Source organism: Entelurus aequoreus, linkage group LG02 (assembly GCF_033978785.1).
Source record: "Entelurus aequoreus isolate RoL-2023_Sb linkage group LG02, RoL_Eaeq_v1.1, whole genome shotgun sequence".
NCBI lineage: Eukaryota > Metazoa > Chordata > Actinopteri > Syngnathiformes > Syngnathidae > Entelurus > Entelurus aequoreus.
In genome coordinates this window covers 962,501-987,500 of record NC_084732.1, presented here as the reverse complement: position 1 = coordinate 987,500, position 25,000 = coordinate 962,501, and the positions used below count along the sequence as shown (strand labels likewise).

The 25,000-nt window shown below is 37.9% G+C and overlaps 1 protein-coding gene and 1 long non-coding RNA gene across 3 annotated transcripts in view; one reads left to right on the top strand and one right to left on the bottom strand.

Annotated features, from left to right (window-relative positions):
• The window catches only part of LOC133665492 (uncharacterized), a 47,549-nt gene extending 24,592 nt beyond the window's left edge, over nucleotides 1-22,957 (top strand). The window contains exons 3-4 of the long non-coding RNA XR_009828754.1: nucleotides 19,966-20,062; nucleotides 22,699-22,957. This is a non-coding gene — a long non-coding RNA (uncharacterized LOC133665492). The remainder of the gene's footprint in view (nucleotides 1-19,965; nucleotides 20,063-22,698) is intronic.
• sv2ba (synaptic vesicle glycoprotein 2Ba) overlaps nucleotides 1-25,000 on the bottom strand; it is a 60,602-nt gene that overhangs the window by 1,129 nt on the left and 34,473 nt on the right. For both annotated transcript variants that reach the window (XM_062070793.1, XM_062070800.1), the window contains 10 exons: nucleotides 22,693-22,873; nucleotides 19,860-20,011; nucleotides 15,867-16,000; nucleotides 9,813-9,902; nucleotides 6,609-6,722; nucleotides 6,455-6,543; nucleotides 6,222-6,386; nucleotides 6,013-6,146; nucleotides 3,635-3,835; nucleotides 3,405-3,564 (listed from right to left, as the gene is read on the bottom strand). In XM_062070793.1, the coding sequence (XP_061926777.1) occupies nucleotides 3,405-3,564; nucleotides 3,635-3,835; nucleotides 6,013-6,146; nucleotides 6,222-6,386; nucleotides 6,455-6,543; nucleotides 6,609-6,722; nucleotides 9,813-9,902; nucleotides 15,867-16,000; nucleotides 19,860-20,011; nucleotides 22,693-22,873 (1,420 nt within the window). The remainder of the gene's footprint in view (nucleotides 1-3,404; nucleotides 3,565-3,634; nucleotides 3,836-6,012; nucleotides 6,147-6,221; nucleotides 6,387-6,454; nucleotides 6,544-6,608; nucleotides 6,723-9,812; nucleotides 9,903-15,866; nucleotides 16,001-19,859; nucleotides 20,012-22,692; nucleotides 22,874-25,000) is intronic.

Below are 25,000 nucleotides of genomic sequence, written 5' to 3'. Positions count from 1 at the left end.
TAATGGGGCAGACCGAATAAAGTTATGTGGGAGGCAACATAAAATGTTGTGGCAGGCCGCAAAAATAGTATGGCAGGCCAGAATTAAAATGACATGGCGGGCCACATAAATAATGTGGTGGACCACATATAATTAAGTGGTAGGCAACATAAAATATTGTGGCATACAATACTACCTAAAATCATGTGGCTGGCCACGTAAAATTGCATGGGAGGCAACATAAAATATTGTGGTGGGCCACATAAAATTTCATGGGAGGCATCGTAAAATATTGTGGTGGGCCACTTCAAATGATGTGGCAGACCGAATAAAGTTATGTGGGAGGCGACATAAAATTATGTGGTAGGCCGTGAATAAAGGGTGGCAGGCCACTTTAAAATGAAATGGCAGGCCACATAAATAATGTGGTGGACCACATATAATTAAGTGGGAGGCAACATAAAATATTGTGGCATACAATACTACCTAAAATCATGTGGCTGGCCACGTAAAATTGCATGGGAGGCAACATAAAATATTGTGGTGGGCCACATAAAATTTCATGGGAGGCATCATAAAATATTGTGGTGGGCCACTTAAATGATGTGGCGGGCCAATTAAAATAATGGGGCAGACCGAATAAAGTTATGTGGGAGGCAACATAAAACGGTTGTGGCAGGCCGCAAAAATAGTATGGCAGGCCACTATTAAAATGACATGGCGGGCCACATAAATAATGTGGTGGACCACATAAAATTAAGTGGCAGGCAACATAAAATATTGTGGCATACAATACTACCTATAATCATGTGGCTGGCCACGTAAAATTGCATGGGAGGCAACATAAAATATTGTGGTGGGCCACATAAAATTTCATGGGAGGCATCATAAAATATCGTGGTGGGCCACTTAAAATTATGTGGTAGACCGAATAAAGTTATGTGGGAGGCGACATAAAATTATGTTGCAGGCCGAATAAAGTTATGTGGGAGGCGACATAAAATTATGTGGTAGGCCGCGAAAAAAGGGTGGCAGCCCACTTTAAAATGAATTGGCAGGCCACATAAATAATGTGGTGGACCACATATAATTAAGTGGGAGGCAACATAAAATATTGTGGCATACAATACTACCTAAAATCAAGTGGCTGGCCACATAAAAATTGCATGGGAGGCAACATAAAATATTGTGGTGGGCCATATAAAATTACATGGGAGGCATCATAAAATATTGTGGTAGGCCACTTAAATGAAGTGGCGGGCCAATTAAAATAATGGGGCAGACCGAATAAAGTTATGTGGGAGGCAACATAAAATGTTGTGGCAGGCCGCAAAAATAGTATGGCAGGCCACTATTAAAATGACATGGCGGGCCACATAAATAATGTGGTGGACCACATAAAATTAAGTGGCAGGCAACATAAAATATTGTGGCATACAATACTACCTATAATCATGTGGCTGGCCACGTAAAATTGCATGGGAGGCAACATAAAATATTGTGGTGGGCCACATATATTTCATGGGAGGCATCATAAAATATTGTGGTGGGCCACTTAAAATGAAGTGGCAGACCGAATAAAGTTATGTGGGAGGCGACATAAAATTATGTTGCAGGCCGAATAAAGTTATGTGGGAGGCGACATAAAATTATGTGGTAGGCCGCGAATAAAGGGTGGCAGGCCACTTTAAAAGGAAATGGCAGGCCACATAAATAATGTGGTGGACCACATATAATTAAGTGGGAGGCAACATAAAATATAGTGGCATACAATACTACCTAAAATCAAGTGGCTGGCCACATAAAAATTGCATGGGAGGCAACATAAAATATTGTGGTGGGCCACTTAAATGAGGTGGCGGGCCAATTAAAATAATGGGGCAGACCGAATAAAGTTATGTGGGAGGCAACATAAAATGATGTGGCAGGCCGCAAAAATAGTATGGCAGGCCACTATTAAAATGACATGGCGGGCCACATAAATAATGTGGTGGACCACATATAATTAAGTGGGAGGCAACATAAAATATCGTGGCATACAATACTACCTAAAATCAAGTGGCTGGCCACATAAAAATTGCATGGGAGGCAACATAAAATATTGTGGTGGGCCACATAAAATTCCATGGGAGGCATCATAAAATATTGTGGTGGGCCACTTAAAATGATGTGGCAGACCGAATAAAGTTATGTGGGAGGAGACATAAAATTATGTTGCAGGCCGAATAAAGTTATGTGGGAGGCGACATAAAATTATGTGGTAGGCCGCGAATAAAGGGTGGCAGGCCACTTTAAAATGATATGGCAGGCCACATAAATAATGTGGTGGACCACATATAATTAAGTGGGAGGCAACATAAAATATAGTGGCATACAATACTACCTAAAATCAAGTGGCTGGCCACATAAAAATTGCATGGGAGGCAACATAAAATAATGTGGTGGGCCACGTAAAATTACATGGGAGGCGTCATAAAACATTGTGGTAGGCCACTTAAATGATGTGGCGGGCCAATTAAATTATTGTGGCAGACCGAATAAAGTCACGTGGGAGGCGACAGAAAATTTATGTGGCAGACCGCAAAAAAAGTATGGCAGGCCACATTTTAAAATGAAATGGCGGGCCACATTTTAAAAGGAAATGGCGGGCCACATGAATAGCGTGGTGGACCACGTAAAATTAAGTGGCAGGCAACATAAAATATTGTGGCGAGCCAAATTAAATGATGTGGCAGGCAACATAAATGGTAGATTTATGTGGCAGGTAACACAGTAAATTAATGTGGCTCACCACATAAAATAGTGTGCGGGCAAAATTAAAAGTGGCAGGCAACTTAACATTAAGTGGCGAGCCAAATAAAATCAAGTGGCTAGCCACATAAAATGGACTGGCAGGCCGAATTTAATGATGTGGCGGGCCACATAAAGTTATGTGGCAGGCAACATAAAATAATGTGGCAAGCCGTAAAATTCGATGTGGCAGTTCACATTAGAATAATTTGGTGAGCCACATGTATTTATGTGGCAGGCAACATACAGTAAATTAATGTGGCGAGCCATGTAAAATAACGTGGCGGGCCAAATAAAATGATGTGGTGTGGCGAGCCACGTAACATATTGTAATGGGCCACATTAAATGAAGTAGCGGGTCATGTAACATGATGTTTAACTTAACTTTAACTTTAATGTGGTTGGCCACATAAAATTAAGTGGCAGACCACTTTTAATCGTGTGGCAGGCCACTTTAAATGAAGTCTTTTTAGCGCTATGGCTAGTCATGGCGAGTGGAGTTGTTCCACACCTGGCCTTTTTCCACAGTGGGGATATTTTGTGTTTGAATGTGAACTCATGTAGACTTGTCGGTGTTATGTCAGACATCTGCTTAGACTTTCAGGTAGAAGAAGACCCAAAGTGGTGGACTCTACCTTTTAGCAGAGGGGTAGAGTTCCACAGAAATGACCTGCAGTCCGTTCCAGGCCGCCACGCTGGCGCCGTAGAACAGACACTGCCAACATATCACGGCTCCTTGACTGAAGCTCAGCAGAAGCAGGAAGGTACATGCAGACGATACCAGCATGGAACCACCTGGAACAAAACAAGTCAAATTTCAAGTCTTGCTTTTACCAACGAGTACGCGTCGGTTCGGCCAACGCACCTATTATTCGGATTCTTCCGATCTTGTCCATGAAGAGCGCCGCGATGATGTTGCCGGGCAACACGGCCAAGCTGCCCAGGAAGCTGACCAAGTAGATGACGATGTCGTTCTCCTCCTGGAAGTTGAGATGGCAACCTTTCTTGGGGTGCATGAAGGTGGTGTTCTCCATGCGGCAGTTCTTGAACTTCTCCTCCCACAAATCTGGTGAACACACAACGTTCGACACAAGATTATATTCGACACTATTTGTACTACTTTGTATAAAAAGTAGGATCCTACTTCAGTGGGATGATACAACTTTTTACAAATACAGAACCAGTCAAAGAAAGTTTGTCCAAGTTCTGGACTGGTGCTGTATCTTTATCTAAAGATCATGATTGCCAAGACTCTGAAGCATTGGGTGGACATCAGGGGCAGTGGCTCTGGATTGGCAGACCGGAGTGGTGGTTCCTCTTTTGTCTATCGTGGGGTTACACTCCTCAGCCTTCTTGGTGAGGTCTACTCAGGTCTACAAAATAGAGGGCTCTACCGGTTAGTTGAACCTCGGAATCAACAGGAGCAGTGTGGTTTTTGCCCTGGTCGTGGAACAATGGACCGGCTCTATACAGTACTCTCGGAAGGGTCCTTGAGGAGGCTTGGGAGTTCGCCCAACCAATCTTTATGTGTTTTGTGGACTTGGAGAAGGCACTGAACATTTCCCCATTGGGAAGCCCCGTGGAGAGTGCTCCAGGAAAATGACCGCCTGATTGTGTCAGAGCTTGGTCTGCGTTTCCAGTGAAAGTTGGACACCGGCCTTTGTCTCCGATTCTGTTCCGCTTTGGTGGCTGCAGGATTAGGTATCTGCTTTTTGCAGGTGATGTGGCCCTCCTGGCTTCATCTGGTCGGGATCTTTAGCTCTCACTGCATCGGTTCGCAGCTACGGTAAGTGTGAAGCGACTGGGATGAGAATTGGCACCTTCGAGTCTGACTCTATGGTTCTTGCACTGAGAAGAGTGACGTGCCATCTCCAGGATGGAGATGAAATCCTGCCCCAAGTGGAAGAGTTCAAGTACCTCACGTCTTGTTCAGAAGTGAGGAAAGAATGGATCGTTGGATCGATAGACGGATCGGTGCACCGTCTGCAGTGAACGGACTCTGCATCGGTCTGTTGTGGTAAAGACGAAGCTAAGCTGGAAGGCAAAGCTCTCAATTAATGGTCGATCTACGTTCCTATCCTCATGGTCATGAGCTTTGGGTTGTGACCGAAAGGACGAGATCGCAGATACAAGCATCACTCACACAACTTATGGCCACAACGCCACCACTACTGGCAGCTGCTGCTACCACTACAGAAAAATACATACATAAAACAACTTTTCAGATTACAGTTTTGCTAGCATATTCTAAGTAATTAATGTAAACTATTCAGTGTTAACATCGTCATTAGCTTACACTTTCGTCTACACAGACAATTGTTAGCTTTTGACTGGATGTAATAACTATCTGCAGTAGGACATTAAATTTTGGCGCATGGGCATTAAATAGGCACAGTCATGGCGTGGATCCGGTTTGGTGGTTGCAGGATTAGGTGTCTACTTTTTGCAGATGATGTGGCCCTGATGGCTTCATCTGGCCAGGATCTTCAACTCTCACTGGATCGGTTCGCAGCCGAGTGTGAAGCGACTGGGATGAGAATCAGCACCTCCATGTCCGAGTCCATGGTTCTCGCCCGGAAAAGGGTGGAGTGCCATCTCCAGGTTGGGGAAGAGATCTTCCCCCATGTGAAGGAGTTCAAGTACCTCGGAGTCTTGTTCACGAGTGAGGGAAGAGTGGATCGGGAGACACACGCTTTGAGACACTTGTGATTTAGGGCTATATAAATAAACATTGATTGATTGATTGATTGATTGAGATCGACAAGACGGATCAGTGCGGCGTCTTCAGTAATGCGGAAGCTGTATCGATCCGTTGAGGTGAAAAAGGAGCTGAGCCAGAAGGCAAAGCTCTCAATTTACTGGTCCAGCTACATCCCCATCCTCACCTATGGTCATGAGCTTTGGTTTATGATCGAAAGGACAGGATCACGGGTACAGGTGGCTGAAATCAGTTTCCTATGCCGGGTGGCGGGGCTCTTCCTTACAGATAGGGTGAAAGGCTCTGCCAACTCAGAGTGAAGCCGCTGCTCCTCCACATCGAGAGGAGCCAGATAAGGTGGTTCGGGCATCTGCTCAGGATACCGCCCGAACGCCTCCCTAGGGAGGTGTTTAGGGCACGTCCGACAAGTAGGAGGCCACGAAATAGCCATTGCCATTGAAATAATTGAATGAAGTTTGCTGATACCTGCATAAACCCTGAGTAACAATAATAATTCAATGGTGGTTTCCAAGTTGAGCATGTACCTGTGTTGTAGAAGACCGTATTTTTGATGGTGCAGTTCTCAAAGAAGCTGTTGGTGGACTTGATGTCTTCAAAGTAGCAGTTCTCGAACAAGGAATCCTCAAACTTCACCGACTTGATCTCGATGTTTGCAAACCTGAACGACAGCAAAGAAGAAGGGCGACACAATCGACCTCGTTCACGTTCTTCTCGGACGTAGCCGTGGACCTACTTGTCGTGGATGTACTCGCCCTCGCGGTGCACCTGGTTGACCAGCGAGAAGTTGAAGTGGAAGCGTTCCACGCGCTCCCGGTGGAAAACCCGCACTTTGGACTCGTACTCCTCGTACTGCATGTACTTGATCATGTCGGGGAACCAAACCCCCAGGCCGTGGTAGCTAAGCAAACGTAGCGTCACCTTGTTATGCTAACAAATCAGCTGGCGTGATCCCTCAAGGGGCGTTACCTGAAGGCCAGACAGAACCAGACGATGAGCAGGAAGAGACCTTGCAGACGCAGTTCAGCCGCCGACAGTGACATCACGTTCGCCATCACCTAGACGGCGAGTTAAGGATTCAACAAATGACTTTAAAAAAAAATAAAATGTTGGGTGTGTCGACCTGCTGCAGCATGGTCAGGTGTCTGACGGTCCAGCGCTGGAAGGCGGTGCCCGTGTCGCTCTGGATCTCGATGAACTCGTCCTCCTGCGTCTGCGGCGTCTTAATGTTGGTCACCTGTGTCGCGACAGCGGGTGTTAACATGAGACGGCGCTAGCTGCAGCTTTATCTACAAAACCCAAAACCAGTGAAGTTGGCACGTTGTGTAAATGGTAAATAAAAACAGAATACAATGATTTGCAAATCCTTTTCAACTTATTGTTATGATCCGCTGCCCGGATCATAGTCTGTTTAACTTTTTCGAGTCACTAGTGTTTTCTATTAGTTTTGGACTCCTTTAGTTCCTGTTTATGCACCTCTGAGTTTGTTACCATGGCTACGTATTAGTTTCACCTGCCTTTTGTGTTCGGGACGCGCACCTGTTTGTAATCAAGAGACATTATTTAAGCCTGCCTTTGCCAGTCAGTCGGTCTGGCTTCTTTGTTTGCGTCACGCTACTGTTACGTAAGTTTTGCTTGTCTCCTAGCCCCTGCTAGTGATCTCTAGTCTGTGCCAAGTAGTAGCCTTAGCTTCAGGGGCGATCGGCACCTTGTTCCGTCGGTTTGTTTTCTGTTTTGTACCTCTTTGAGTGTTAATTTACGATTAAATCATGTTCCTACCTACAAGTCCTGTCCGGAGTTGTCCCTTTGCATCCTGGGAGAACAAACCTCGCATCACCATGCGACCCCGCCGTAACACTTATACTCAATTGAATAGACTGCAAAGACAAGATACTTAATGTTCCAACTGAGAAAGTAATTTTTTTTTGCAAATAATTATTAACTTAGAATTTAAAAGCAGCAAAACATTGCAAAAAAGTTGTCACAGGGGCATTTTTACCACTGTGTTACATGGCCTTTCCTTTTAACAACACTCAGTAAATGTTTGGGGACTGAGGAGATCAATTTTTGAAGCTTTTCAGGTGGAATTATTTCCCATTCATGCTTGATGTGTAAGTTACCCATGCCTTGGGCACTAATACACCCCCATACCATTACAGATGCTGGCTTTTCAACTTTGCGCCTATAACAGTCCGGATGGTTTTTTTTCCTCTTTGGTCTGGAGGACACGGCGTCCACAGTTTCCAAAAACAATGTGAAATGTGGACTCGTCAGACCACAGAACACTTTTCCACTTTGTATCAGTCCATCTTAGAGGAGCTCGGGCCCAGCGAAGCCAGCAGCGTTTCTGGGTGTTGTTGATAAATGGCTTTGGCTTTGCATAGCCTTTACACACTGATGTCGCTTTTGGTACCGCCTGAGGGATGGAAGGTCCGTAATATCAACGCTTACGTTGAGTGATTTCTCCAGATTCTCTGAACCTTTTGATGATATTACGGACCGTAGATGGTGAAATCCCTAAATTCCTTGCAATAGCTTGTTGAGAAATGTTGTTCTTAAACTGTTGGACAATTTGCTCACGCATTTGTTCACAAAGTGGTGACCCTCGCCCTGTCCTCGATTGTGAATGACTGAGCATTTCATGGAAGCTGCTTTTATACCCAATCATGGCACCCACCTGTCACCAATTAGCCCGTTCACTTGTGGGATGTTCCAAATAAGTGTTTGATGAGCATTCCTCAACTTTCCCAGTCTTTTTTGCCACTCGTGCCAGCTTTTTTGAAACATGTTGCAGGCATCAAATGACAAATGAGCTAATATTTGCAAAAAATAACAAAGTTTTCCAGTTTGAACGTTAAATATCTTGTCTTTGCAGTCTATTCAACTGAATATAGGTTGAAAAGGATTAGTAAATAATTGTATTTCGTTTTTATTTACCATTTACACAACGTGACAACCTCACTGGTTTTGGAGTTCGTAGCTCTGCATGCGCTGTAAAATGTTTCTACTCAGCCGCTTTGACACTTTTCTTACTGTTTACAATCAACTCATCAGTGTTTTCAATGCTGACTCAGCAGTTTTCTGCTCACTGCTGTTACAACATAACCAAACAATAGAGGTACTTTTCACATTTTCATGCACTCCAGAACATTATTAAAGTAAAAACAACTATTATCCATGAGTGGGGAAGGGGTTCATAAGGCCCCATTCCTGGGGGGAGTTGGGGGGGTGAATCATTTTGCAATGCAGCCTGCTGAAAATGATGGAAAGGGCCACTCAACCTAGGAACTGACACTGTAGTCAACGTTGGAATTGCCACAAGACACATTTGAAGATATTCAAAACTAAAGTTGATAGTGCACGCCCCAAATTTGTCACGTTTCATGTGTCAGGTAAAACACGACAAATAGGGCCATATGAATCCCTGTCCTCTATATGAGTTTGCATTAGTTTTTTCTGTTACTTAGCAACTGACACTGTGGTCAACGTTGGAATTGCCACAAGACACATTTTAAGATATTCAAAACTAAAGTGGATAGTGCGCACCCCAAATTTGTCACGTTTCATGTGTCAGGTAAACCGTGACGAATAGGGCCATATGAATCCCTGTCCTCCATATGAGTTTGCATTTGTTTTTTCTGTTACTTAGCAGCTGACACAGTGGTCAACGTTGGAATTGCCACAAGACACATTTGAAGATATTCAAAACTAAAGTGGATAGTGCACGCCCCAAATTTGTCACGTTTCATGTGTTAGGTAAAACACGACGAATGAGGCCATATGAATCCCTGTCCTCCATATGAGTTTGCATTAGTTTTTTCTGTTACTTAGCAGCTGACACTGTGGTCAACGTTGGAATTGCCACAAGACACATTTGAAGATATTCAAAACTAAAGTGGATAGTGCACGCCCCAAATTTGTCACGTTTCATGTGTCAGGTAAAACACGACGAATGAGGCCATATGAAACCCTGTCCTCTATATGAGTTTGCATTTGTTTTTTCTGTTACTTAGCAACTGACACTGTGGTAAACGTTGGAATTGCCACCAGACACATTTTAAGATATTTGACACCAAAGTGGATAGTGCACGCCTCAAATTTGTCACGTTTCATGTGTCAGGTAAACCGCGACGAATGGGGCCATATGAATCCCTGTCCTCCATATGAGTTTGCATTAGTTTTTTCTGCCACTTATTTATTTTATTTTACTTGTATCAAACTTTTCTCATAGCTTTTGCGTGAAATGCTGCCCCCTACTGTTTTGGAGTGTAACATTTCTAGCACCAACTCACAAAGCTTTAAAATCATATCAAGATAATGAACTCACAGTGAAGACTCTCTCTGGCTCGCCTTTGGCCTTCCAGTTGGTGTCGTGGACTCGACGCAGGACCATCCACGCCTCGTCATGTCGAGCGCTCTTAAAGAAATGACATTACATGTTTATAAAAATGGCCATTTCTTCATTTATGTGTTATTTGTTACAATAGGACAACCCTTACTTTTTACTTTACAATGAGAAGAAATAAATGAAGTTTAGTAGATAAAAAAAAAAAGCAAAAAAATTAGCCTTAGGCTACAATCTGAAAGTTAAGTCGGAGAAAATGTGGTAGTTTATAAATTAACTAGATGAGGAAATTCCTGAAGGAATTGCATGTGAATGCTCCAATGCTGACAGAATGAAGTATGAATGTAAGAATAGTTTGAATGTTGGAATATTTTAATTTCCAGGAAAACCGGAATTTGGTCTGGAACTTGGGAAAGACTTAGTTTGAATGTTCAGGATAAGTGGAATATGTTGAAGGTGGAATATTTTGAATAGGTTGAAAAACATTGGAATTGTGAAAGAGTGAAAAATGGATAATTCATTTGGAATGGGGACAATGTCCCTAAAAACGGAGAATTCTTGGAAATCCGGGAATTTTTTTTACACACAATTCTTGAACAGGCTGAATATTTTGAAGTTGGAACAGTGGAACTTTGAAAAATGTCCCATTCTTTTCAATGGGAATTTCATGGGGATTTCGGGAAAAGAGGGAATTTTTTGGAAAATACAAAAAAATGTGAATCTTCGGAGTTGAAATGGTTGGTGTTGGAATTTTTCAAATCGGTCGAGAAATGTTGACGTAGTAACATCTTTAATTGAGAAATGGTATTAAGGAATTCCTGGAATTTGAAATGGGTTGAAAAAATGTGGAAGGAGTAGTCGCCAGAAAAAAGTGTCAAAAAGGGGTATTCTGGGAATTCCGGGAATTTTTTTTTGAACTTGAAAAAATTATAGTTTCAATGTCCAGGATAAGTGGAATATGTTGAAGGTGTAATGGTTTGAATCGGTTGAAAAATGTGTAAATGGTGGAAGTTTGAAAAATGGCCAATTCCTTTTGAATGGGGAAAAATGTGCCGAAAAACCTGGAATTCTGGTAATTTTTAGGAATATGTCAACGTAAAGCCCGCGTTTGGAGTGGTTTGAAACGGTTGAAAAATGTGTAAATGGTGGAAGTTTGAAAAATGGCCAATTCCTTTTAAATGGGGACAAATGTTCCGGAAAACCTGGAATTCTGGGAATTTTTAGGAATATGTCAACGGAAAGCCCGCGATTGGAATGGTTTGAATCGGTTGAAAAATGTGTAAATGGTGGAAGTTTGAAAAATGGCCAATTCATTTTGAATGGGGAAAAATGTTCCGGAAAACCTGGAATTCTGGGAATTTTTAGGAATATGTCAACGGAAAGCCCGCGATTGGAATGCAGTGTTTCCCATAAACTGCCAAGATACCTGTGGCGGTGGGGGCGTGGCTATGGGCGTGGTCACCATGACATCATCGAGTAATTTGCATAATTTACTACAATGATATGATTTTCTCTAAAAAGGCTCAAAAAATGTTTACTTACTAATTAATAATAACAGTTTTGTTTTAAACGTCCATCCATCCATCCATCCATCCATCCATCCATCCATCCATCCATTTTACAATATAATTACAACACTTTATGTACATATTTATATAAAGATTTGAACAATAAGTTATTCACTGAAATATATTTATTAATTGTGGTTCTTACAAAAAATATATCTTATACAATATAAAAGCTAAAATGTCTCTTAAAGCTCTGCCCCTTTAATTAGTGCATACTAAATAATTTAACTTGAGCCTACTACTACAACCATATTATTTACCAGCAACATAAAGTGAAACAGAGGCAGAGGTGTCCTGCCACAGTCAGTAACAAATAAACAGAAAACAGTAGTGGTCAAATACAAATAAGGCAACAAGAGAAGTATCCTACACTTCTCTTTTGTAAAGTAAATCTGAACAGCCTATATGGGCATCTACATCAACTATATGATTTGCCTGAGAAGCTGGACAGGACAAAAAAATAAATAAAATAAAAATAAAAATAAATCTATTTGTGGCGGACGTAATTCTTTTGTGGCGGGCCGCCACAAATAAATGAATGTGTGGGAAACACTGGAATGGTTTGAATCGGTTGAAAAATGTGTAAATGATGGGAGTTTGAAAAATGGCCAATTCCGTTTAAATGGGGAAAAATGTGCCGGAAAACCTGGAATTTTGGGAATATGTCAACGAAAACCCCGCGATTGGAGTGGTTTGAATCGGTTGAAAAATGTGTAAATGGTGGACATTTGAAAAATGGCCAATTCATTTTGAATGGGGAAAAATTTTCCGGAAAACCTGGAATTCTGGGAATTTTGGGAATATGTCAATGAAAAGCCCGCGATTGGAGTGGTTTGAATCGGTTGAAAAATGTGTAAATGATGGGAGTTTGAAAAATGGCCAATTCCTTTTAAATGGGGAAAAATATGCCTGAAAACCTGGAATTTTGGGAATATGTCAACGAAAACCCCGCGATTGGAGTGGTTTGAATCGGTTGAAAAATGTGTAAATGGTGGATGTTTGAAAAATGTCTAATTCATTTTGAATGGGGAAACATTTTCCGGAAAACCTGGAATTCTGTGAATTTTGGAATATGTCAACGGAAAGCCCGCGATTGGAGTGGTTTGAATTGGTTGAAAAATGTGTAAATGGGGAAGTTTGAAAAATGGCCAATTCCTTTTGAATGGGGAAAAATGTGCCGGAAAACCTGGAATTCTGGGAATTTTGGGAATATGTCAACGAAACGCCCGCGATTGGAGTGGTTTGAATCGGTTGAAAAATGTGTAAATGGTGGAAGTTTGAAAAATGGCCAATTCATTTTGAATGGGGAAAAATGTTCCGGAAAACCCGGAATTCTGGGAATTTTGGGAATATGTCAACGGAAAGCTTGCAATTGGAATGGTTTGAATCGTATGAAAAATGTGTCAATGGTGGAAGTTTGAAAAATGGCCAATTCCTTTTGAATGGGGACAAATGTGCCGGAAAACCTGGAATTCTGGGAATTTTGGGAATATGTCAACGGAAAGCCCGCGATTGGAGTGGTTTGAATCGGTTGAAAAATGTGTAAATGGTGGAAGTTTGAAAAATGGCCAATTCCTTTTAAATGGGGAAAAATGTGCCGGAAAACCTGGAATTTTGGGAATATGTCAACGAAAACCCCGCGATTGGAGTGGTTTGAATCGGTTGAAAAATGTGTAAATGGTGAAAGTTTGAAAAATGGCCAATTCCTTTTAAATGGGGACAAACGTTCCGGAAAACCTGGAATTCTGGGAATTTTTAGGAATATGTCAACGGAAAGCCCGCGATTGGAATGGTTTGAATCCGTTGAAAAATGTGTAAATGGTGGAAGTTTGAAAAATGGCCAATTCATTTTGAATGGGGAAAAATGTTCCGGAAAACCTGGAATTCTGGGAATTTTTAGGAATATGTCAACGGAAAGCCCGCGATTGGAATGCAGTGTTTCCCATAAACTGCCAAGATACCTGTGGCGGTGGGGGCGTGGCTATGGGCGTGGTCACCATGACATCATCGGGTAATTTGCATAATTTACTACAATGATATGATTTTCTCTAAAAAGGCTCAAAAAATTTATACTTACTAATTAATAATAACAGTTTTGTTTTAAACGTCCATCCATCCATCCATCCATCCATCCATCCATCCATCCATCCATCCATCCATCCATCCATTTTACAATATAATTACAACACTTTGTGTACATATTTATATAAAGATTTGAACAATAAGTTATTCACTGAAATATATTTATTAATTGTGGTTCTTACAAAAAATATATCTTATAAAATATAAAAGCTAAAATGTCTCTTAAAGCTCTGCCCCTTTAATTTGTGCATACTAAATAATTTTCCTTTAGCCTACTACTACAACCATATTATTTACCAGCAACATAAAGTGAAACAGAGGCAGAGGTGTCCTGCCACAGTCAGTAACAAATAAACAGAAAACAGTAGTGGTCAAATACAAATAAGGCAACAAGAGAAGTATCCTACACTTCTCTTTTGTAAAGTAAATCTGAACAGCCTATATGGGCATCTACATCAACTATATGATTTGCCTGAGAAGCTGGACAGGACAAAAACATAAATAAAAATAAAATAAAAATAAATCTATTTGTGGCGGACGTAATTCTTTTGTGGCGGGCCGCCACAAATAAATGAATGTGTGGGAAACACTGGAATGGTTTGAATCGGTTGAAAAATGTGTAAATGGTGGAAGTTTGAAAAATGGCCAATTAATTTTGAATAGGGAAAAATGTTCCGGAAAACCTGGAATTCTGGTAATTTTTAGGAATATGTCAACAGAAAGCCCGCGATTGGAATGGTTTGAATCGGTTGAAAAATGTGTAAATGGTGGAAGTTTAAAAAATGGCCAATTCATTTTGAATGGGGAAAAAATGTTCCGGAAAACCTGGAATTTTGGGAATTTTGGGAATATGTCAACGGAAAGCCCGCGATTGGAGTGGTTTGAATCGGTTCAAAAATGTGTAAATGGTGGACGTTTGAAAAATGGCCAATTCATTTTGAATGGGGGAAAATTTTCCGGAAAACCTGGAATTCTGGGAATTTTGGGAATATGTCAACGGAAAGCGTGCGATTGGAGTGGTTTGAATCGGTTCAAAAATGTGTAAATGGTGGACGATTGAAAAATGGCCAATTCATTTTGAATGGGGAAAAATGTTCCGGAAACCCTGGAATTCTGGGAATTTTTGGAATATGTCAACGGAAAGCCCGCGATTGGAGTGGTTTGAATCGGTTGAAAAATGTGTAAATGGTGGAAGTTTGAAAAATGGCCAATTCCTTTTGAATGGGGAAAAATGTGCCGGAAAACCTGGAATTCTGGGAATTTTGGGAATATGTCAACGAAAAGCCCGCGATTGGAGTGGTTTGAATCGGTTGAAAAATGTGTAAATGGTGGAAGTTTGAAAAATGGCCAAGTCATTTTGAATGGGGGAAAAATGTGCCGGAAAACCTGGAATTCTGGGAATTCCGGGAATTTTTTTTTTAACTTGAAAAAATTATAGTTTCAATGTCCAGGATAAGTGGAATATGTTGAAGGTGTAATGGTTTGAATCGGTTGAAAAATATGTAAATGGTGTAAGTTTGAAAAATGGCCAATTCCTTTTGAATGGGGACAAATGTGCCCGAAAACCTGGAGTTCTGGGAATTTTGGGAATATCTCAACTGAAAGCCCGCGATTGGAGTGGTTTGAATCGGTTGAAAAATGTGTAAATGGTGGAAGTTTGAAAAATGGCCAAGTCATTTTGAATGGGGAAAAAATGTTCCGGAAAACCTGGAATTCCGGGAATTTTGGGAATATGTCAACGGAAAGCCTGCGATTGGAATGGTTTGAATCGGTTGAAAAAAGTTTAAGGTAGAGCGCGCTAAAATCTGGAGAAGAAGAAGTTGAATAAAAATAGATTAATTTTGGTGTAGAAAACCTTATTAATTGTGTGAATGCTTTGGAGCATTCACACAATTGATGTTGCTGTGCGGCCCGGTAGCATGTGTCACGGACCGGTACTAGTCCCCGGACCGGTGGTTGGGGACCACTGCTGTAGATGATTTATTGGATTTGCACGACTTCTCATGAACATTTCGTCTTTGTCTGACTTTTTGTAACAAGTGACCCATGAGTACTAGTCGAGTATTAGACAAATAAGTGTATTTATGTACTTGTGTGGCCCTCGGTGCAGCCTGGTATGCAGTTGTGTAAGAGCACTTGTATTTGTCACACACTAATCCCAGACCACATGTGGTCAGCGGCCTGACAATGTCCTGGACGAGACCCGCCATGGGTGTGTGGCGTTCCGCTGACGGCTTAGCGACCCGTCGCTACCTTGGCTTAGCGAGGGGATGTTGCTTTGACGGATGCTGACTGGATGTAAGGAAGCGTTTTCTAAAACGCACAACCCGGGAGGCGACGGAAAGGGAAGGGCAGAAGACAACAGTAATGGTTTCCAGCGTCGGACCTCCAGGAGGAATCGAGGACTTTCCGGCATGAAGATGATGCCGACCAGCGCGGCCATGACGGGGAAGAGACACACCAAGATGAAGATTCTCCAGCTGTGCATCTGGAACTCTGTGCCGATGGAAAAGCCCCAACCTGGAACAAGAATAGCCAAGGTTGAAGGATTGAAAAACAGAATACAATGATTTGCAAAGTAAACATTTGGAAACTGAGGAGACCAATTGTTGAAGATTTTCAGGTGGAATTCTTTCCCATTCTTGCTCGATGTACAGCTTAAGTTGTTCTACAGTCCGGGGGTCTCCGTTGTGGTATTTTAGGCTTCATAATGCGCCACACATTTTCAATGGGAGACAGGTCTGGACTACAGGCAGGCCAGTCTAGTACCCGCACTCTTTTACTACGAAGCCACGCATTGTCTTGCTGAAATAAGCAGGGGCGTTCATGATAACCTTGCTTGGATGGCAACATATGTTGCTCCAAAACCTGCATTAATGGTACCTTCACAGACGTTTAAGTTACCCATGCCTCGGGCAAAAAATGCGTCCGGTTTATTGAGCTGAAATGTGTAACATTTTTAAGAAAACATGCATGTTAGCTTCATCAAAAAACGATCTGATCTTAGATGTTTCCGAAAATACGTACTTTAAATTTGTTGAAAACTAAAATATCTACATATATTTGCTTTGTCAAAGAATAAGTTATCGCAAATGTTTACAAAAAGACGAAAGTTCGGATTACTGAACTGAACTGTCTACTCTGGTAAATAAAACGTGAATTTTAGCCTTATCTGAGCTTATCTATCTCAGATGTTTCCGAAAATACTTCGGTTGGGTTTCTTGAAAAGTAAAATATCTACGTATATTTGCTTTGTCAAAGAATACGTTATTGCAAATGTTTACAAAAAGACGAAAGTTCGGATTACTAAAGTGGACTATGAAATATCTACGTATGTTAACTTTGTCAAAGACTAAATTATCTCTTACGTTTACGAAAAAAATACGTCCGGTTTATTGAGCTGAAATGTGTACAATTTTTAAGAAAACATGCATGTTAGCTACATCAAAAACTATCTTATCTTAGATGTTTCCGAAAATACATACGTTAAATTTGTTGAAAACTAAAATACCTACATATGTTTGCTTTGTCAAAGAATAAGTTATCGCAAATGTTTACAAAAAGACGAAAGTTCGGATTACTAAAGTGGACTATGAAATATCTACGTATGTTAACTTTGTCAAAGACTAAATTATCTCTTACGTTAACGAAAAAAATGCGTCTGGTTTATTGAGCTGAAATGTGTACAATTTTTAAGAAAACATGCATGTTAGCTTCATCAAAAAACTATCTAATCTTAGATGTTTCCGAAAATACGTACGTTAAATTTGTTGAAAACTAAAATATCTACGTATGTTTGCTTTGTCAAAGAATAAGTTATCGCAAATGTTTACAAAAAGACAAAAATTCGGATTACTAAACTGGACTGTCTACAGTGGTAAAGAAAAACGTGAATCTTAGCTTTATCTGAGCTTATCTATAACCGATGTTTGCGGAAGTACTTAGGTTGGGTTTCTTGAAAACTAAAATATCTATGTATGTCAGCTTTGTCAAAGACTAAATGATCTTATATGTTTACGAAAAGATGCGTCCGGTTTATTGAGCTGAAATGTCTACAATTTTTAAGAAAACATGTATGTTAGCTACATCAAAACCTATCTTATCTTAGATGTTTCCGAAAATACGTACGTTAAATTTATTGAAAACTAAAATATCTACGTATGTTTGCTTTGTCAAAGACTAAGTTATCGCAAATGTTTACAAAAAGACGAAAGTTCGGATTACTAAACTGGACTATTGAAATATCTACATATGTTAGCTTTGTCAAAGACTACTCTCTTATGTTTACGAAAAAATTTGTCCGGTTTATTGAGCTGAAATGTGTACAATTTTTAAGAAAACATGCATGTTAGCTACATCAAAAACTATCTAATCTTAGATGTTTCAGAAAATACATACGTTAAATTTGTTGAAAACTAAAATATCTACATATGTTTGCTTTGTCAAAGAATAAGTTATCGCAAATGTTTACAAAAAGACAAAAATTCGGATTACTAATCTCAGATGTTTCTGAAAATACTTACGTTGGGTTTCTTGAAAAGTAAAATATCTACGTATGTTTGGTTTGTCAAAGACTAAATGATCTCATATGTTCACGAAAACATTAGACTGGTTTATTGATCTGAAATGTCTAATATTTTTAAGAAAACATGCATGTTAACTTAATCAGAAACTATCTTATCTTAAATGTTTACGAAAACACTTAGGTTGGGTTTCTTGAAAAGTAAAATATCTACGTATGTTTGCTTTGTCAAAGACTAAGTTATCTCTTATGTTTACGAAAATATGCGTCCAGTTTATTGAGCTGAAATGTGTACAATTTTAAGAAAAAATGTGTGTTATCTTCATTAAAAACTATCTTATCTTAGATCTCTCCGAAAATACGTACGTTAAATTTATTGAAAACTAAAATATCTACGTATGTTTGCTTTGTCAAAGACCAAGTTATCTCAAATGTTTACAAAAAGATGAAAGTTTGGATTACTTAAACTGGACTATGAAATATCTACATATGTTAACTTTGTCAAAGACTACTCTCTTACGTTTACGAAAAAATGCGTCCGGTTTATTAAGCTGAAATGTGTACAATTTTTAAGAAAACATGCATGTTAGCTACATCAAAAACTATCTAATCTTAGATTTTTCAGAAAATACATACATTAAATTTGTTGAAAACTAAAATATCTACATATGTTTGCTTTGTCAAAGAATAAGTTATCGCAAATGTTTACAAAAAGACAAAAGTTCGGATTACTAAAGTGGACTATGAAATATCTACGTATGTTAGCTTTGTCAAAGACTAAATCATCTCTTACGTTTACGAAAAAAATGCGTCCGGTTTATTGAGCTGATATGTGTAAAAAATTTTGAGAAAACATGCATGTTAGCTACATCAAAAACTATCGAATTTTAGATGTTTCAGAAAATACGTACGTTAAATTTGTTGAAAACTAAAATATCTACATATGTTTGCTTTGTAAAAGAATAAGTTATCGCAAATGTTTACAAAAAGACGAAAGTTCGGATTACTAAAGTGGACTATGAAATATCTACGTATGTTAACTTTGTCAAAGACTAAATTATCTCTTACGTTTACGAAAAAAATGCGTCCGGTTTATTGAGCTGAAATGTGTAAAAATTTTTGAGAAAACATGCATGTTAGCTTCATCAAAAACTATCGAATTTTAGATGTTTCAGAAAATACGTACGTTAAATTTGTTGAAAACTAAAATATCTACATATGTTTGCTTTGTCAAAGACTAAGTTATCGCAAATGTTTACAAAAAGACCAAAATTCGGATTACTAAACTGGACTATTGAAATATCTACATATGTTAGCTCTGTCAAAGACTACTCTCTTATGTTTACGAAAAAATGCGTCCGGTTTATTGAGCTGAAATGTGTACAATTTTTAAGAAAACATGCATGTTAGCTACGTCAAAAACTATCTAATCTTAGATGTTTCAGAAAATACATACGTTAAATTTGTTGAAAACTAAAATACCTACATATGTTTGCTTTGTCAAAGAATAAGTTATAGCAAATGTTTACAAAAAGACGAAAGTGTGGATCACTAATTTCAGATGTTTCTGAAAATACTTACGTTGGGTTTCGTGTAAAGTAAAATATCTACGTACGTTTGTATGTTTGGTTTGTCAAAGACTAAGTTATCTCTTATGTTTACGAAAATATATTTTTTTAAGAAAAATATGTATGTTATCTTCATTAAAAACTATCTTATCTTAGATGTCTGTGAAAATACGTACGTTAAATGTATTAAAAACTAAAATATCTACGTATAATAGCTAGGTCTAAACCAAATGATATCCCGCGTTTCTGAATAGACGTAAGTTTGGTTCATGGTTATTTCCAGCGTTACCGTAGTGTGGGATGATTCCCCAGGCGGTGAAAGAAGCGTACAGGCCTCCCAGCATCCAGAACATGCAGAGCCAGCTCAGATGTTCACCTCGTTTGTCCATCTGCAGGAACTCTGTGAAGTACGTGTACACGATGGGGATGGAGCCGCCGATTCTGCAACGAGAGCCCAAAGACGGCGTTCAAAGCGGTCGTCATCCGGTCAAAGTAAGACCTCAGCTGGGAAGAACTAACTGCACTCGTGTTTTGCTTTGGCTTTGGCTTTGTGTGAACCCATGCAATACCTACAAAAGGCCACCAGGTGGCCACCTTACTCCTGTGTCGTCCCTCCTTTACACGTCTTCAAAAGCTTACTAGTTTTACTTTGCTAGACTCTGATTTAAACGTATTTCACAGTGCTGAAACATATTGATTATATATTATGTAAGTCTGGAACACATCACAGAATTGACCTGAATATTAAACAGTATTTTTTCCAGAGAAAACAGTCTGAAAAAACAGATTATGTTAAAGTCACGTAGGGATTGGTGCCGAATTCGGCACTTTTACACAATATATACCAAGTGAATTGGTACTACCGAGAATCGATTCACGTCAAATCATCGTTTGGATACCTGACGTCACGCGGCGGCAAACAGGCGTATTCTTAGCTGACTGCCTCCTAAGTAATGTTTTCCATGCCAACAAAGCAAGCATGCCTGACAGAAAGCGCTCAAAAGTAAGGCTTCGCTTTTTGAAAATGTGCTAATTTGATGCTTGGATATGCTATTTACATGCATTAGCGATTTTACATGGCAATTTCAACACCTCCAAAGTTGGTCATGAAAGCTCAAATCAAGATGCAACGTGACAATCAAACGGCTGGCGTGTAAAAGGTACAATACTTACAGTATAAACACTTTGTAGGGCGCGACAAATGACGACTGGCACATCCAACCTAATGGCAAAGACTACTTCCTGACTACGGCCCCACACTTAAGTGGATGCATGCTTTCAAATGAGACTGTAAGAAAACAAATGATAACAACTGGAAACACAGTTCAGTCGTCAAAAATAATAGGAAATGTGTATATGTATATATGTATGTGTATATATATATATATATATATATATATATATATATATATATATATATATATATATATATATATATATATATATATATATATATATATATATATATATAAAATATATATATATATGTTTGCATATATATGTGCATATATGTATGCATATATATATGTTTGCATGTATATGTGCATATATGTTTGCATGTATATGTGCATATATGTACTGTATGTATATTAGGGCTGCAACAACTAATCGATTAAAATCGATTATAAAAATAGTTGGCGATTAATTTAGTCATCGATTCGTTGGATCTATGCTATGCGCAGAGGCAATTTTTTATTTTTTTTCTTCAAAAAAGTTTTTTAAAATTTTTAATTTTTTTTTAATAAACCTTTATTTATAAACTGCAACATGTACAAACAGCTGAGAAACAATAATCAAAATAAGTATGGTGCCAGTATGCAGTTTTTTTTTCTTCCAATAAAATACTGGAAAGGCTAGAAATGTAGTTTGTCTCTTTTATCCGATTATCAATCGATTAATCGAAGTAATAATCGACAGATTAATCGATTATCAAATTAATCGTTAGTTGCAGCCCTAATGTATATACAGTATATATATGTTTGCATATATATGTGCATATATGTATGCAAATATATGGTTGCATATATATATGTGCATATATGTATGCATATATATGTTTGCATATATATATGTGCATATATGTATGCATATATATATATATATATATATATATATATACAGTATATGTGCATATATGTATGCATATATATATATATATATATATATGTTTGCATATATATGTGCATATATGTATGCGAATATATGTTTGCATATATATGTGCATACATGTATGCATATATATGTGTATGTATGTCTGCGTAAAATATGTATGCATGTGTGTATATATGTATTCATATGTGTGTATACATATGCATATATATGTGTGTATATACTGCATATATACTGTATATGTATATATATGTATGTACAGTATATGTATGCATATATGTATATGTATATATATACGTGTGTTTGTGTATATATATATATGTATATGTGTATATATATATATATATGTATGTGTGTATATATATATATATATATATATATATATATATATATATATATATATATATATATATATATATATGTATATATATATATATGTATATATATATATATATATATATGTATATATATATATATGTATATATATATATGTATATATATGTATATTTATATGTATCAATGTATATTATTATATTTGTATTATTGCTGACGCTAAAATTAGCATGTGCATAAAAAACAGCTTCCAGATGATTGGCTCACATGTGGGAGTCGATTTTCATGGTTCACTTAAAAAAGCCGTTCAGAAGACTCCATTCGTTCATGAATGTCACATCTCCAGTACATATACTTTATCGACGTTATTAAGTTTATTTTCAGCTGTTTATGCACTGCAATACAGTAGACTGCTAAAGGTTAATAGCTAACAACGCAAAGCTGTCCGAGCCATGCAGGAAAAAATGCACATTTCTATAAATAAAGAAATATGTTCATTTGTGGAACTTGTTGCGGTAAAGATCACATTGTGGAAGAAGCGATGTGCTTCTCATCCAAATCAAATGTCAAGGCTGCAAAAATAATTATTTCCATGCAAATGAACTTTTTTTCACCAACACAAGCGGCAGTTTTATTTACGGCAAAAAGGTCAGAGCCGAAATGTAAATCTCATCTCTCACCCGAAGCCGGAGCAGAACCTGAAGAAGAGGAAGAAGCCGTAGCTCTGAGCGAAGCAGGACAGGAAGGAGAAGACCAGGTCGATGCTCAGGACGTAGATCAGGCACTTTCTGCGGCCCATCTTGTCACACAGACCCCCCCACACCAGGGCGCCCACCATCATGGCCACGTACACCAGCAGGCCTGGCAACAAAGTACGTAGAGTTTCTCACACAACATGCATCATGACACAGGCAGCTTAATAGCAATACCAAATAAACAATAATAAAGAACAATGGCGTCCAATGATATTCATAATAGTGCTCACTTTTTTGCATGATTTTATTATTGTAATCATGCAGACTATATTTAAATTAAAAAAATATTTTTTAATTCAATACTAAATATTCCTAATGTGTGTATATGTATATATATATATATAAATATATATATATATATATATATATATATATATATATATATATATATATATATATATATATATATATATATATATATATATATATATATATATATATATATATATATATATATATATATATATATATATATATATATATATATATATATATATATAATGTATATGTGTGTATGTATATATATATATATATATATATATATATATATATATATATATATATACACACACACACATATACATTATATATATGTATATATATATAAATAAATAAATGATAAATGGGTTGTACTTGTATAGCGCTTTTCTACCTTCAAGGTACTCAAAACGCTTTGACAGTATTTCCACATTCACCCATTCACACACACATTCACACACTGATGGCGGGAGCTGCCATGCAAGGCGCTAACCAGCAGCCATCAGGAGCAAGGGTGAAGTGTCTTGCCCAAGGACACAACGGACGTGACTAGGATGGTAGAAGGTGGGGATTGAACCCCAGTAACCAGCAACCCTCCGATTGCTGGCCCGGCAACTCTACCAACTTCGCCACGCCGTCGCCGTATATATATATATATATATATATATATATATATATATATATATATATATATATATATATATATATATATATATATATATATATATATATATATATATATATATATATATATATATATATATATATATATATATATATATATATATATATATATATATACAGTATATACAGTATATTAGGGCTGTGAATCTTTGGGTGTCCCACGATTCAATTCAAAATCGATTCTAGGGGTCACGATTCGATTCAAAATCGATTATTTTTCAATTCAAAACGATTTTCGATTCAAAAACTTTTTTTTTTTTTTTTTTTTTTTTAAACAATACACAAAAATACCATAATAATGCAATACAATTTAATTTTGGAGTTCTGAACTTGTAATTTCTTGCAGTGTTTATTAAGTGGTAATATGTCACATTTGTCCCAATTAACTTTATACCCTGATAAACAGCCATATTCAGTGATGACATTATTGATATAAAGAAGACAGGAGTTAACATGTGACAGGTAAAAAAATTATGTCGTCACAATACATCGATAGCTTATTATACTGAGAGCCAATATTTATGCCATGAATATTATTTTCACTTCTTATTTTTGCAGCTAAGGGATCAATAACCAAATTAAATAATAATCCAGATGCAGGACGTCCCTCTTTTAACAAAAAAGGTTCGGAAATATGATTATTGGTTTTGACTGATGCCATGGGCCTTGTATAAAGCATCTTAATCCATTGTATAAAATTATCTCCAAATCCAAATTTACGTAATGTGCAAAACATAAATGAGCAGTTTATGCGGTGGAATGCCTTCTCCGCATCAACACTACATACTGCTGTGGGATAAGGGAGACTTCTAGCATAGTAAATAACATTAAACAATTTCCTTGTATTGTCTGAAGATTGTCGACCTTCCATGAAGCCAGTTTGGTCAGTATGAATTAATTTTCCTATTACATTTGATAATCGTGTGGCTAAGATTTTTGCCCGATTCAAAAGGATTCTCTATTCATGGAATACATAGATTTCAGCAGGATCTACCCCAGTCTGCTGACATGCAAGCAGAGTAGTAGATTTTTGTAAAAAGCTTTTATAATTGTAAAGGACAATGTTTTATCAACTGTTTGCAATAATGTACATTTGTTTTAACTATTAAATGAAGCAAAAATATGACTTATTTTATCTTTGTGAAAATATTGGACACAGTGTGTTGTCAAGCTTATGAGATGCGATGCAAGTGTAAGCCACTGTGACACTATTGTTCTTTTTTATTTTAATGTCTAATGATAATGTCAACGAGGGATTTTTAATCACTGCTATGTTGAAATTGTAACTAAT